A 13,407-nucleotide genomic window follows, 5' to 3' on the forward strand; every position below is an offset into this window, starting at 1 on the left:
ATCTAATTATATAGTTAGATATTTAATATTATACATAATTGAATTATTTTTATAGCACTAGAAATTACTTAATCTACAAATCACCACATAAATCACTCTTCTTTGTAAATAAAGTTTGACCAATTTATTTATTCTTGATTTTACGTCAATAAACATGAAAAGAAATTTCATCATCATCGTAACATCTATTTCGGTTTTGACTAAGTATATAATGTTTAGAATTTAGAAAATACAGGAAAATAACAATAAATATATTTTAATTTCTTTAAAAATATTTTATACAAATTCGAATATTATTGAGAATTTATATCAACAGATATCGATTCAATCGGAACTGGTTTTGTGAGGGCGCATCCCTATTACTGTCATACAAGTCTGAAAAAGTCAATCGGTTGTAAATATTTTTCTTATTATTTTATTGTTATATTCTGAAGTATTTTCGCCGGTTTTTGTCTTAAGTGTGAAAAGCATGGAAAATAAATATTTTAGAAAGATCAATCTTCGTGATATCCTGCAGCTCTCACGGGCATCATAAGCACCGCAACCCGCTGTAAGTGATTTATGTTCGTTTAATATTGTTTACTTATTTGCGCGCGAAAATATTTACGAAGCGAATGGTTTTTAGTTATAAGACATTTGATTTACATGCGAGGTATTTTTTCACATATTTACTTGATGCTAAAATCATTGGCGCGTCTTATTCTGAATATTGCTTACTGAGTTGGATCGCTTTTTAGGACAGTTGCTGAGGGATTATGATTCTTATGTCTATAACAATAAGCGATAAATGGTTTCGCATTTATACCAATCGTATGCGATCCCAGAATAACGACGTATTCAATATTTTCAGCACAGAAAACCACAAGTGTTTATACCCCTTATTTGCATTCAATTTTGTTTCTTTTTTAAAATCGTTTATACTGATTTCCATGAAGTTCAGCCAATACACATAAATTTGTTGTATTGACGTCAAAAATATACGATTTTTAAATACAACTTCTACTTTTATGAATGTCTTTTCTCAAGATTCAATGATTTCTTGTGACTTAATATATCTAGAAATTTATATTTATAAAAGGTCTTTTTATATAAGTAAACTAATATGTGACTACAACACAGAAAAAACTATGTCATTAATATTAGGTAGACAAATAGGTGACAGTGATAATGTGGTCTCTTACTTCAGGTTTCTTTGGCAAGCTCACTGTTGCTCTAAAAGCCACAAGATTGAATCAGGAATTAAGTCTATATAAAAAAAAAACTGAAAATAATAAAGCAAATTTGAGTTGTAGTGGGTCAGATAGTTCATAAAACAGATGGTAACAGGTGCCTTATTGTTTTGGAGTGAAGACCAAGCATGGTATAAGATATCCACCTCCAAAGTGAACAGACAATCTAAGATTAATGAAATGTGCAGGATGCAGATGGCTTCCGTGCAGTCCTATAGGATATAGGTTGTGGAGACCAGTGTCCAATAGTGCAGGTCCTAAGGCCGATATGTTAATGATGATTTGGATTTTTTTTTAAATATTTTCTTGTTTGGGTTTGACCACCAACTCGCCTGATAAAAGGCAACAATGTGATCAAAGATGAAGTATGCAGTCTTAGTAGGAGCCAAATCACACTGAACCTGATGAGACTTGGGTTATAATTCTTGGATAATAAGGAAGCAGTAAGTTCTATACTTGGGCTGTATGGAATAGTGAGCCAGCTTACTACTTTTTTAATCTCAATTTTAACAAGATCTGAGAAGACATGCTACTCATAGAAATATAAAGTTCTCTTAGAAATTACAAGGCTGAGAGACTGACAATGTTATAGATCAGCCTAGTGGTCTCAGGGGTTTTGATAATATGGTTTGAAATAAACCGACTCAGCACAGGCATCCCAAGGTCTCCCAACAGAGCTTCTTATTTGACACAATTATGTTCACACCATATGCCTCATAATTCAGGGACTGCTTTTCAAATGAGATATGTAAACTTGGCAAATGTATAATTTCCAGAATGAACTTTAGTACATTCCTTGCCATATGGGGCGCATGCAACCCATGCTGCACTTTCCATTCAGGCCATTTGCAGTTCTCATTGAAAAACAAAGGATTCTTAAACAAATGATTTGTAGGGTAGAATATAGATAACTTCACATCGTGTACACATGTAGGTAATGCATATTAAAATTTATAACTTTTTCTTACTAATTATAGCTTTGCAGTAATGAAAAAGTTTAAGGTATATAAGTCATATTCTTATATAATTTAGATTTTCTTTTAATTTTTAAAGTGTGGTGGTCATATATGCCCCATGTGGCTTGAATGGAAAATTTTCAAAAATTGCTGTGCCATGGAATATGTTAAATGCTATTTTTAAGTATTTTCTTGAGATTTGCATAACACTTAACAATGTACCATGAAGCAGTGAGCATACCATATTGCCTGGTATTCTTCAATGTTCATTGGAATAAGGAACAAGTTCAGTAAGGATGTTGCTGCCATTACTAAGCGATTCTACTAGGGACACCGGAAAGTAATGTTGCTTTCTTAAGTTAAATTCACACGACATCTTTAACAAGTTTTTATTTCTTATCAACAATATGTTCAACTTCGTTATCAACAACCTTTTGCCATCTAGTAAAATCAATGCCGGAGCGGTAACAAATCCATCAGTTTTTCTTTAAGATGTTTTGTCAGAAACAATATTACTTTGCGGTCCACCTAATATATTATTTACCATATGTGTGTGTTTTTTGTTTGTATATATACTGCTAAGATCAAAAAGTAAGGTGGAATTGTTATTAAAAATCTCTAGCCATTAGGAAAGTAGGTAAATTTTTATTTCTATGGTTGTAGGACTACCTATAACATTTGCCAAGCGTCTGTCTGTCAAAAATTTTAATATCAGCTCAGCCTGAACCATTTGAATGATGTTTTGTGTCTCAATTGGTTGATGTCATATGGCATTGGTTCTTCACAACTTTTCTTGACAAAAAACTCAACTGATCACATTCCATAACAACTGTATTTGCCTGATTTAGCTCTGCAGCTGGCTATTCAGCAAACTCAAACAGCCAAAGCAGGGTCGCAGTTTTGAAACAATTGTATAGATAAAAACCGAAGGTCTTGAAGACTATACTGGAAAAAGACTGTTCTGGTAGTTTCCAGAACTGGATAAATTGTTGGCAAAAGTGCATAATATCAGACGGGGATTACATTGAAGGTGATGAAATTAATTTAAAAGAATAAATAAAGAATTTACACATCATATACAAATTACAACTTAGTTTTTGATCACAGTATTCTATATATTTATGAGTCACCTTTCAGAAAGTTGATGGGTCGCTTGTTCATTTTGACTTTTTCTGCGCTCTTGCTGCTGAAAGACTAAATTCTCCTCCTATATCTTCAAAGTTAGCTGTGCCAATCGTCTCTCCACAGATGTAGCATTTCTTGGTACATTTACATTCATATTTGTCATAGAAGTGTTATCATCAGCATTATTTCTGCCAAAGGAACTCCATTACTTGACATCTTCACCATAGATTTTGAAACAATTGGAAGCATTTTGTTTTCAGTCTTCCGATGATTTTAACAGGTCCTCGGTCTACCTGTGGACATCCAATGTAATATAATAATAATTGTTTATTGTTTCAGTTCGAGAGATATGGTGATGTCCTGCTGTGTCGAAGGTTGTGATGCCAAAGATGTTGTATATTTCAGGTAAGACTTTATATTTCAAAATATGAATGCTCGCATTCAGTGATTTCCCGTGACTATATATCTTTGGTCTACCTGGTGCGTACCCACGGCGCCTACCTGCTAATGGTCACCGATGGAAAATCTTTCGGCTCCACCGGTTGCACGAGCGATGTGCCTTCACTGCCACTTCAGATAGGCAATTCTTCAAGCTACCTCCGTGATCTTGGTTCTTCTCCAGATCTCCTCATTTCTCATAGCCCTCAACATTGCTCTCTAAATGACGTTAGACCTTCTACTGGGTAGGAACCTTTCCATCCATCAAACCATCTATAAAAATAACGCCTTCAGAATTATTGTACAGCGCCCTCTTTTGGCTGATATGTAAACAATTATATTTCTGTGGAATTCCCCTTTTCGATGCTCTGACGATGATAGCTTCTAGCAACATACTTGCCTGGTATCTTTTGGAATTATCCGGATTTCCAGGGTCGTTGATATTTGGTATGAAGACAATTAAGATCAGTGTTTCTCAACTTTATTTGTGCCATGCCTCATCTAAGCCTTTTTCAGGGTTAAACTTGTGTTGAAGTCCATTGTCAATTTGCCCCCCTATGGGGCCCACACTGGTCCACGTTGGGAGACACTGGTTTAGACAATTCAGCATCGATAGTTTTATTAAGATAATTTTGACTTTGACTTTTTAGGTCAAGGTGTACAATTCCATATGAAACTAAGTCAAAAGATATATTACTCTTTCAGAGTACACCAATACCTTGCTTTGCGTCTTATCTTTTCGCGTTTTTTCCGAAGATGCATCGCTGCTTAATTAGCACTAATTTTCACTGTGCGTCGTTAGATTTTCGAGGTTGCGTTGTTTTGGGTTCGAGTCCTTAATTTTTTTTGGAATTTTTTTTCTAAAAGATGGCAGCACTTTTGTTTCAAATTGCGCCATGCCATCAAAACTCGGGGATTCCCTTTCTCACTGAAAATCAACGCAATTTGAATACAGTTTTATTTTCACTTTGTTTTGTTAATTTTAAGAGTTCAGTTTCAATTACTTAGTGTGTTGTAATGTAGTGTGTTGTGCTTTTTTTAAAAGAGAATTATAAATTTTTATATATTTATACGTGTTGTTTCTGGTTACAAAAAAGGTAAATATTATTCCAATTTATTTATTGGCAGAGTTATATTATTTTTGCTTTTTAAATGTTTACTTTTTTCAATTTTCTTTTTTCGTAACCCTGGAACCTATTTTCGATCTTTACACGGTCTGCTATAGAAAATCTTAATTCACTTTGCGGCGTTTCAATTTGCGTCGTGTTTTATTTTTTGGAACGTAACTACAACGCGAAGTGAGGTATTGGTGTATTCACAATAGTGATGTCTTATAATTGTTCTAAATTAAAAAAAAAAAACTTATGTATATATATGTTATTCCAGATTCCCCAATAGTAAGACACGATGCAAGAAATGGTTGGAGAACATCAAGGTGAATGGGAAACTGACATACAACTCCATGGTGTGCAGTGCTCATTTTCACCCGGATGACTATGGTATTGTCAGAGGGAAGGTTCGGTTAAAACCTAAAGTGTTGCCTGTATCTCAGGTGAGTTATATATATGTAACTAGCTGATCCCGCGAACGTTGTTTTGCAAAAAAATTAAAGTTTTTAATTTAAAAAAAAATAAGGGTTGATCGTAGAGGGGTGAATATTTAAGGTTGTATGTATTTTTGTATGCTGTATCATAATAAAATAAAAACCAAAAAAATTGTCTAAAAAATAAAAAAATAATTTAGGGGTGGACCACCCTTATCACTTAGGGGTATGAAAAATAGATAGTAGCCGATTCTCAGATCTACTGAATACGCATATAAAATTTGGTAAAATTCGGTCAAGCCGTTTAGGAGGAGTTCAAGTTCGAACACCGTGACACGAGAATTTTATATAATAGATATATATGTGGGAACGGAACGTAAGAGTGAAGGAAGTGAGCGATTGATTGATGAATGAATGAAGAGTAGGATTGAATTATGGCATACGCTGGGAAGATGGCGATGGGCCGGTTTGTATATATATATAAAGTGTTTAAAAAATATCTAAAAACATCTATTATTCGCCTGCGTGATTCACTTCCCCATATGTCTGCATGTACGGGTTGGTGGTTGACACTCGAGGACCTTTCTGCCCCAACCAACATATATATACCCACTCTCCAGCTACGTCAGTAACCTTAACCAGAGACAGCTGCTGAACATTGACCACCCCATAGATTTCCAATATAACTGGTTATACGTGGTCTGCATTCATAGGCCCTTCATTAGCTGGTTCTATATTCCCACTTCAGAACCTTAATATCCCAGCAGCCATTTGTTCCACGCACTAAGTACCCTGTCAACTGCCGCTACAGCCGAGCCATTCTTTAAACTACGTCGTTGACCTTGGCAAGAGACAGCTGCTGAACATTGACCACCCCATAGATTTCCAATATAACTGGTCATACGGGGTCTGCATTCATAGGCCTTTCATTACCTGGTTCTATATTTCAACTCCAGAACCTTAATATCCCAGCAGCCATTTGTTCCACGCACTGTGTGTCCTGTCAACTGTCATTTCAGCCGAGCCATTCTTTAAGCTACGTCAGTGACCTTGACCAAAGACAACTGCTGAACATCGACCACCCCATAGATTTCCAATATAACTGGTTATACGTGGTCTGCATTCATAGGTCCTCCATTAGCTGGTTCTATATTCCCACTCCAGAACCTTAATATCCCAGCAGCCATTTGTTCCACGCACTATATGCTCTGTCAACTGTCATTTCAGACGAGCCATTCTTTAAGCTACGTCAGTGACCTTGACCAAAGACAACTGCTGAACATCGACCACCCCATAGATTTCCAATATAACTGGTTATACGTGGTCTGCATTCATAGGTCCTCCATTAGCTGGTTCTATATTCCCACTCCAGAACCTTAATATCCCAGCAGCCATTTGTTCCACGCACTATATGCTCTGTCAACTGTCATTTCAGACGAGCCATTCTTTAAGCTACGTCAGTGAACTTGTCCAGAGACAGCTGCTGAACATTGGCCACCTCATAGAACCCCAATATAACTGGTTATACGTGGTCTTCATTCATAGGTCCTTCATTACCTGGTTCTATATTTCAACTCCAGAACCTTAATATCCCAGCAGCCATTTGTTCCACGCACTAAGTACCCTGTCAACTGTCATTTCAGACGAGCCATTCTTTAAGTTACGTCAGGGACCTTGGTCGGAGACAGCTTCTGAACATCGACCACCCCATAGATTTCCAATAGAACTGTTGGTGCGGCTGGCTTGCTGGTTTTTTGTTTCCACTCCAAAAACCAAATTCCTCTAGCAGCCTTCGGTTCACGCGCTATATGGCCTGCCTACTGCCATTTCAACCTGCCAATCCTGTGAGCTATGTCGGTTAATTTCGTCAATGGATTTCAATATTCCTGAATAGATCTCGCTAGAAAATACCGAGCACAAGCCTTCCGTCGCCTATGAAGCCTTAAATGCTATGTCATACATCTTCAGATATCATATGTTTATATGTTACTATTTCAGAATGAAACATCACAAAAGTCAAATCAAAACTCCCAAAATCCTTCGAATAATCACAAAAAAACAGATAACATAGAAACCGATAACAGTAGAGTTGAAATAAATCAAAATCATAATGGAAATTCAAAAGAAAATGGCGATGAAAATTCCGAAATGGAAATGGAGTCAAATCACATTGATAAGGACCATAGACAAGAGGCAGATGCGGGGGAAGTCCCCAATAAATTATCAGAAAGGTAATGTATATAGTTCAGTTATTACTATGGTATTGTGTGAAAAGCCAAAGTATGGTAAGGCCTACCGGCATCATTTCATGTTGAATAAAATCATTTACATGTTGAATAAATTTTTTTGGAATTTATATATAATATTTTTTCAAATAGTCTATCTTAAGCACCTTTCAAAAGCCAAAACATTATATGTTTATATTAAATATTATACACAGTATAAATTCAATCTAGAAGAATCTTTTTTTTCTATGACCTAAATATAAATTGTAGTTCCTAAGACTTCTATTTTTCAAATTTCAGCACAAACGAAATCAAACAAGGACAACAAACAGGTTCTGCGATAGAAAAAGATGATATAGAAGATATATTGACATACTACTATATAAAGCAGAATAAAGAAGTAGCGGAGAGACAGACGGAGGAGTTGCAGAAGGAGAAGTTGAGTGAGGAGGTCATAAAGAATGGAGATAAAACAGCGGATGACAGTAGCAATGTGATCGATCTATCAAATCATACAGAGCCACAGCCCGTGTTCATTGAAGTCGCTGTGGACCAGGGTATACATGATTATTTTTACTCCCCTTCTATAAATTGTATTCCTTTAGAACATTCTAGAAAATGTGTGAATCTTCACATTTATAAAAATTAAAATCAAATACCTCCGGTTGGTTGTAAAGTTTAGCAATTTATAACTCTGTATTGCTCATCTAAAGTGGCAGTAGGCTTTCTTGAGTGGCGATCATAAGTCGGTAGACACAGTGGGAGTAGCCCCCCCCCCATTTGGTGGACAGACGACATAGTCAAGGATATGGGAAGTTACTAGATGTGGGCAGCGGATCGGTCATCATGGAGCTTTAATTAGGTGAATGTAAAGCTAGAAAAAAAGCTTTAAAACTATTACACCTATTTACAATCATCCTGTATAAACAAGCAAGAGCTTCTTGTCACTGCCACTTAAAACGAGTAATTCTTCAAGTTAAATCAATGACCGAGGTTACTCAGCGAATTTCCTTGTTTCTGTGTTTGGATGTAATCAAGCAAAATATATCTTATACTATTATTAATGAATATCTATTTATACTTAATTCTCACTCTCTTTTGCTGAATGGTGGAAGAACCATGGTAGAAAGGAAGTACAGATTGAACTCTGTCCATATCGAAAAAGAACACGAGTAAGAAACTTCTCATATATTGATTATGTCCACAGAGCATCAAGCGACTGCAGGCCCGGGGAGTCCTCGCGACTGTCTGATGCTACTGGAGAGCGTCCAGGTGGAACTGGACCCCAACGACCTTCTGCTCCCTGACCGCGACGAGGACACTGGCCAGTAAGTACTGGTTCAACATCTTGCTAAAATTCTTACGTCCTCCATATACATCAGAGTATAGTGTTCAGATCATCTTGTAATTTCCAGTCATGAGGAACCGATCAGCTTGCTGACGTCAAGCGATGAAGACGACGTGATCATACAGGAGCCCCACATCGAGACGGTTGAGGTTTCTGACGCGACGGACGAGGACGACGTGCCTCTCGTGTCGCTGCTCAGCCCGGGCCGGAGCCCCAGGGAGCTTCGCCCCAGGAAACGAGCTCCCAACCCCTTTTACAGGAAGAACGGGTTTGGCATATATGAGGTATTATTAAATCTTGTATTTAGGTACAATTGGTGTTGATTACAAACTTTGAATACATTGAATAATCATCATCATTATCAAAATAATCACCGCTATAATTAACACAATCATCACCACTACCATTATCACAATAATTATCATCACTACAATCACATTAATCATCACAATAACCACCATCATCAGGACAATGATTACCATAAACACAATAATCACTTTCATCATCGTCACAATAATCACCATCATAATGACAGTCATGACCATCGTCATAATTACAATGAACACCTTCATCAACATCACATTAATTACCATCATCATCACAATCGCCATCTTCATAATCATCAAAATGATCACGACCGTCATCATCGTAACAATAATCACAATGATCATCATCATTATCACAATGAACACCATCATCACAATAATCACCATAAGCATCATCACAATAATTTTAAGATTACCAATAAGATTTCCAATAAGACTGTTTAGAAGCGGCCTCCATGCGACACTGAACTCCTCGTTGGCCAGATCACAGTTGCTCAGGGGACCATAGGCATGTTCAATTCAATACTTATTTAAAAGCTATACAAAAGATATTTTCTTTCTTGTGTAATAAACATTAATCAAAATAATAAACTATGGAATATGTCTATTAAACAATATTAAAAGAGAAATCGTAAATAAATTTTATTTACTCTCTTAAACTCTAGTTAAACATGTCAGTCAAAGCCAGCAACGAGTTAAGCCGTATAAGCCCAGCTGTGGACGATTTATAAATTTATATGCTCCAGATCAGAAGGCTGCGTGTTCAAATCACGTCGGGGTCACCAGTTGTGGTGGAGTTTAACAGGTTAGGTAGGCAATGTTAGAGACAACACCTAACGAGCTGGAGCACAAAAATTAAAACGCTAGGATGAAAGATAGACACAGTTTATTTTAAAAGTCATCCGCCTACATCTTCAGACACACCAACGCCGTAATAAATTATTTTTGATGCGCATGAAATAATTTTTACATAAAACTTTCATCACTCACTTGTACATATAAAACATTGATTCAAAATTGATATAAGATAGTATTTAATTACATATTCCATCACAGCACTGAAGATTTAATACAAATTCACAAACAACAACACATATGTCACTTGACGCCGTTCGCCATTATTATATTTCATATTTTTCGGCGTGAGACGCGGTTTAGACAACCGCCTACAAATCATACGCCGCCGTCATAAGTTATTGCGCATGCGTAGACCGATGGATTGACAGATAAGCGAAAGCATTTTGACAACTGTGATTATTTCGCTACACACTTTTTATTCTTGCCCGAGTAATAATTATAAATATCAACTCAACTCTCATCTCTGTTCTAGTATTACTGCTTGCAATGCTCGTACAGGACAACGGAGAAGGTGGAATACCAGAAGCACATGCTGTCCCACTCTACAGTGATCCTTGCGTGCCCCAAGTGCGAGTACACGACATCCAGCAAGACGCAGTACACGCGCCACAAGAAACGCCATCAGGAGGAGCGTCGCTTCCAGTGCCACCTCTGCCAGTATCGCGCCCGTCACCGCATGAGCCTGGTATACCACCTCAAGTGTCACGAGAGTGTCGGTGATAAGTGCCATAACGTCAGTGATAAATGCCACAAAAGTGTCAGTGAAATTTGCCACGAAATTGTCAGTGAGAATTGCCATGAAAGTGTCAATGAGAGTTGTCACAATAGTGTAAACGATATATGCAGTGATTTCAAGTGCGATAAATGCGGATACAAGGCCAAACATAAGCGTCATATCACTCGTCATGTTCGTCATTGCAATGACAAAGTGTATTCGTGCAGACTTTGCGACTATATCACCAAGAGGAAATCAGATCTGAAGAGGCACAAGATGAGAAAACATCAAAAGTGAGTGGTTTAAATAGGTCGCTTTATAATCAGGGCTATATGTCACTCCATCCTATAGTTTCATGTTAAAAACTATATTAACCCTTAATCAAACAAACTTTATTTTTCGAGTAATTTGAAATCTGGTCACGGCTTTTAGGTAAGTGGGTGCCGTAGATTTCAAAAAACAACTCCTTTTTTTTATAAAAAGGGGGGAAATAGGGGTTTTGCAGTGGGAAATTATTTCCCATTATCCGGAATAGCTCTCAACTTTTGATATATTTTTACTACAAGTTCTATACATGTAAGTTGCTCCTACTTTACTTGTTTCTTTTTTGTCTTATATAATAAAATTGAAAAAAATACTGTAATAGGAGTGAATAAAGTTATAAAATGAAACAACAACGTTAGGAATGATATATAGTTTTAATATAAACTGAAACTTAATTACTAAGAAAAATAATATTATTGAGGTGGAACAGTGTGAAAGGTTTGAAGCAATTTTCAGCACACAAAGCTATTCCACAGGCGGAACATTGTATTTTTGTTCTCTGTTCTTTCTGTTTGGTACTGCATAAGCGACACCTTTTGTAAGTATTAGTCTCTTCTGGCAAGTGTATGCCCACATTCAATAAACGAATTTCGTCTGGCACGCCAAACCTACCCCCTTTCTTATCTTTTTTAAAAAGTACACCTGTTTGTGCTTTACCTTTCCGTGTTGTGTGATTATCTATTAGGGCACGTGCTAAGCGTAACCTAAATTCTCGGTGTCCGTGAAGGGTCGCAACATGTGTATAGTTGTAGGTAATATATACATTTATTATGGATGCATCGAACAAAAAAAAGAAAAGTCTCATCCAGTATTTTCGTGATTTACAGCTTATTGGAAACGATGATCTAAAATGATCGAATAGATCAACTCCACCCATGCTAAGTGTATACGAAGCAATTGCTTTCGGGCAAAGAATGTCTGCTCTAGAACCATCCTTTTGGGTCCTCTTTACAAGCATTGTATCTAGTGGCTGATGGGCTGTCGTAAGTATAGCGACTTCTTTCGTATCAAGCCATTTAATGGCTGTGATTGGCTCTGCAGTAACAGCTGCAAACTGATGTTTTTCCAATCGCAATGGTTTTGGTTGCTTTTTCTTTATTATATCAGGTAGATCTTTTCTATTGCATATTGCATGTGACTGTCCCTACTGCATAAATCTTTTTATCATATAGATCTTCTATAAGATTACAACTTGTAAAAAAGTTATCAAATGCGACTAAAGTATTTTTTGGTACACTACTGCAGAGTTTCATGACAACATTGTATCCTAATCCTTCATTTTCCGTGCTGTCGCCTTTTCCAGTATAAACTTCAAATTGGTACAAGTACCCGGTTTTTGCATCACTTTTTCGGCATATATTGCTTTAACGAACTTCGACCTTTAAACTTCACCATACATTCATCAATTGATTGTACTTCAGAATTAAATGCTTCTCTCTGATAAACCTTGTTCAGTACTGTGAGGAGGGGTCTCAGTTTATATAATTTGTCGTATTCAGAAGAGCCTCTTGGTGGTTCCATTTCATTATCATTTAAGTGGAGATTTTCCGTAATTTTTTTAAACCTTATGATTGGGAAAACCTGGGCAATTTCCTTGTTGTAATAAAAAGGATCTGAAGACCAGTACAGTTCCATGTCCGGCAGAGGATTTAAGCCCATGAGGATTAAAACTCCTAGATACGCCTTAATATCTTGTTGAGTTACTGGTTGCCAATTGTTGCTATTTTTCTGATATGCGTATCTATTTGTTTGTTCCACAATTATAACAATCAGTTCATCAGGAAAAAGCCGTTCAAAAATACTTAGTGGTGAAGTTTTGTGCGTGTCATTCGCCTTGGGTTTAAAACGTTTTTCAAAAACGGGAATATCATGGGTTTCGGATTTGGTCTCCTATACTCTTGGCTTAGAACGATCTCTGCGTATTTCGTTGTTAGTTTCAGTCTGCCAAAAACTCTTCCATGGGAACGTCAATGACATTTAAGTCTTGCTGAACTTCAAATGCGTGAATGTCTTGAAGTTGTATATTACATTCGTCATTTTCTGTATCTAAGTAAGTTAGCAAAGGACTGTCTGTTGTTGGTGAGTTTGTGATATGAGATGTTTCTCCTAAGGCTGTCAGTAAGGCATCCGTTGAAATCTGTTGGGCTTGTATAGTAGGCATTTCTTGTTTATCTTCATTCGATTTGAAGCCGAAGATATATTCAAGACGTTGTTCAATTAGGTTATCGTCAAGCTGATTGAGGTAAGTATCGGATGGAGAATGAATGCTATTGACATAGCATGAGTCATCTTCAGAATCTGAGGCTGATAAATCAGACAA

The 13,407-nt window shown here is 36.7% G+C and overlaps 2 protein-coding genes across 2 annotated transcripts; one reads left to right on the top strand and one right to left on the bottom strand.

The window, feature by feature from the left end:
- Window positions 1-3,655: 3,655 nt before the first annotated feature.
- LOC137926416 (RE1-silencing transcription factor-like) lies at window positions 3,656-11,131 on the top strand. Its single transcript, XM_068770015.1, has 7 exons — window positions 3,656-3,715; window positions 5,135-5,300; window positions 7,290-7,522; window positions 7,817-8,073; window positions 8,724-8,844; window positions 8,932-9,148; window positions 10,521-11,131. Exons 1-7 carry the CDS (start codon window positions 3,660-3,662, stop codon window positions 11,058-11,060), a joined length of 1,590 nt encoding a protein of 529 aa, XP_068626116.1. The 5' UTR covers window positions 3,656-3,659; the 3' UTR covers window positions 11,061-11,131.
- A 421-nt stretch (window positions 11,132-11,552) lies between these two features.
- On the bottom strand, window positions 11,553-12,746 carry LOC137926417 (piggyBac transposable element-derived protein 4-like). The gene is made up of 3 exons (XM_068770016.1): window positions 12,433-12,746; window positions 11,913-12,205; window positions 11,553-11,605 (listed from the first exon to the last, which is right to left on the bottom strand). Exons 1-3 carry the CDS (start codon window positions 12,744-12,746, stop codon window positions 11,553-11,555), a joined length of 660 nt encoding a protein of 219 aa, XP_068626117.1.
- Window positions 12,747-13,407: the final 661 nt, after the last annotated feature.

Source organism: Battus philenor, unplaced genomic scaffold (assembly GCF_028537555.1).
Source record: "Battus philenor isolate CCGP_79_NKW_IND1 unplaced genomic scaffold, ilBatPhil1.0.hap1 SCAF_29, whole genome shotgun sequence".
NCBI classification, from domain to species: domain Eukaryota; kingdom Metazoa; phylum Arthropoda; class Insecta; order Lepidoptera; family Papilionidae; genus Battus; species Battus philenor.

Coding starts and splice junctions, on each gene's coding strand:
- LOC137926416 (XM_068770015.1), top strand. CDS start 3,660: ATGGTGATGTCCTGCTGTGTCGAAGGTTGTGATGCCAAAGATGTTGTA. Junction 5,301..7,289: donor AAGTGTTGCCTGTATCTCAG/GTGAGTTATATA, acceptor TTACTATTTCAG/AATGAAACATCACAAAAGTC. Junction 8,845..8,931: donor CGCGACGAGGACACTGGCCA/GTAAGTACTGGT, acceptor TGTAATTTCCAG/TCATGAGGAACCGATCAGCT.
- LOC137926417 (XM_068770016.1), bottom strand. CDS start 12,746: ATGGGCTTAAATCCTCTGCCGGACATGGAACTGTACTGGTCTTCAGAT. Junction 12,206..12,432: donor AAGCAATATATGCCGAAAAA/GTGATGCAAAAA, acceptor AATATGCAATAG/AAAAGATCTACCTGATATAA. Junction 11,606..11,912: donor ATCATCGTTTCCAATAAGCT/GTAAATCACGAA, acceptor TCGCTTATGCAG/TACCAAACAGAAAGAACAGA.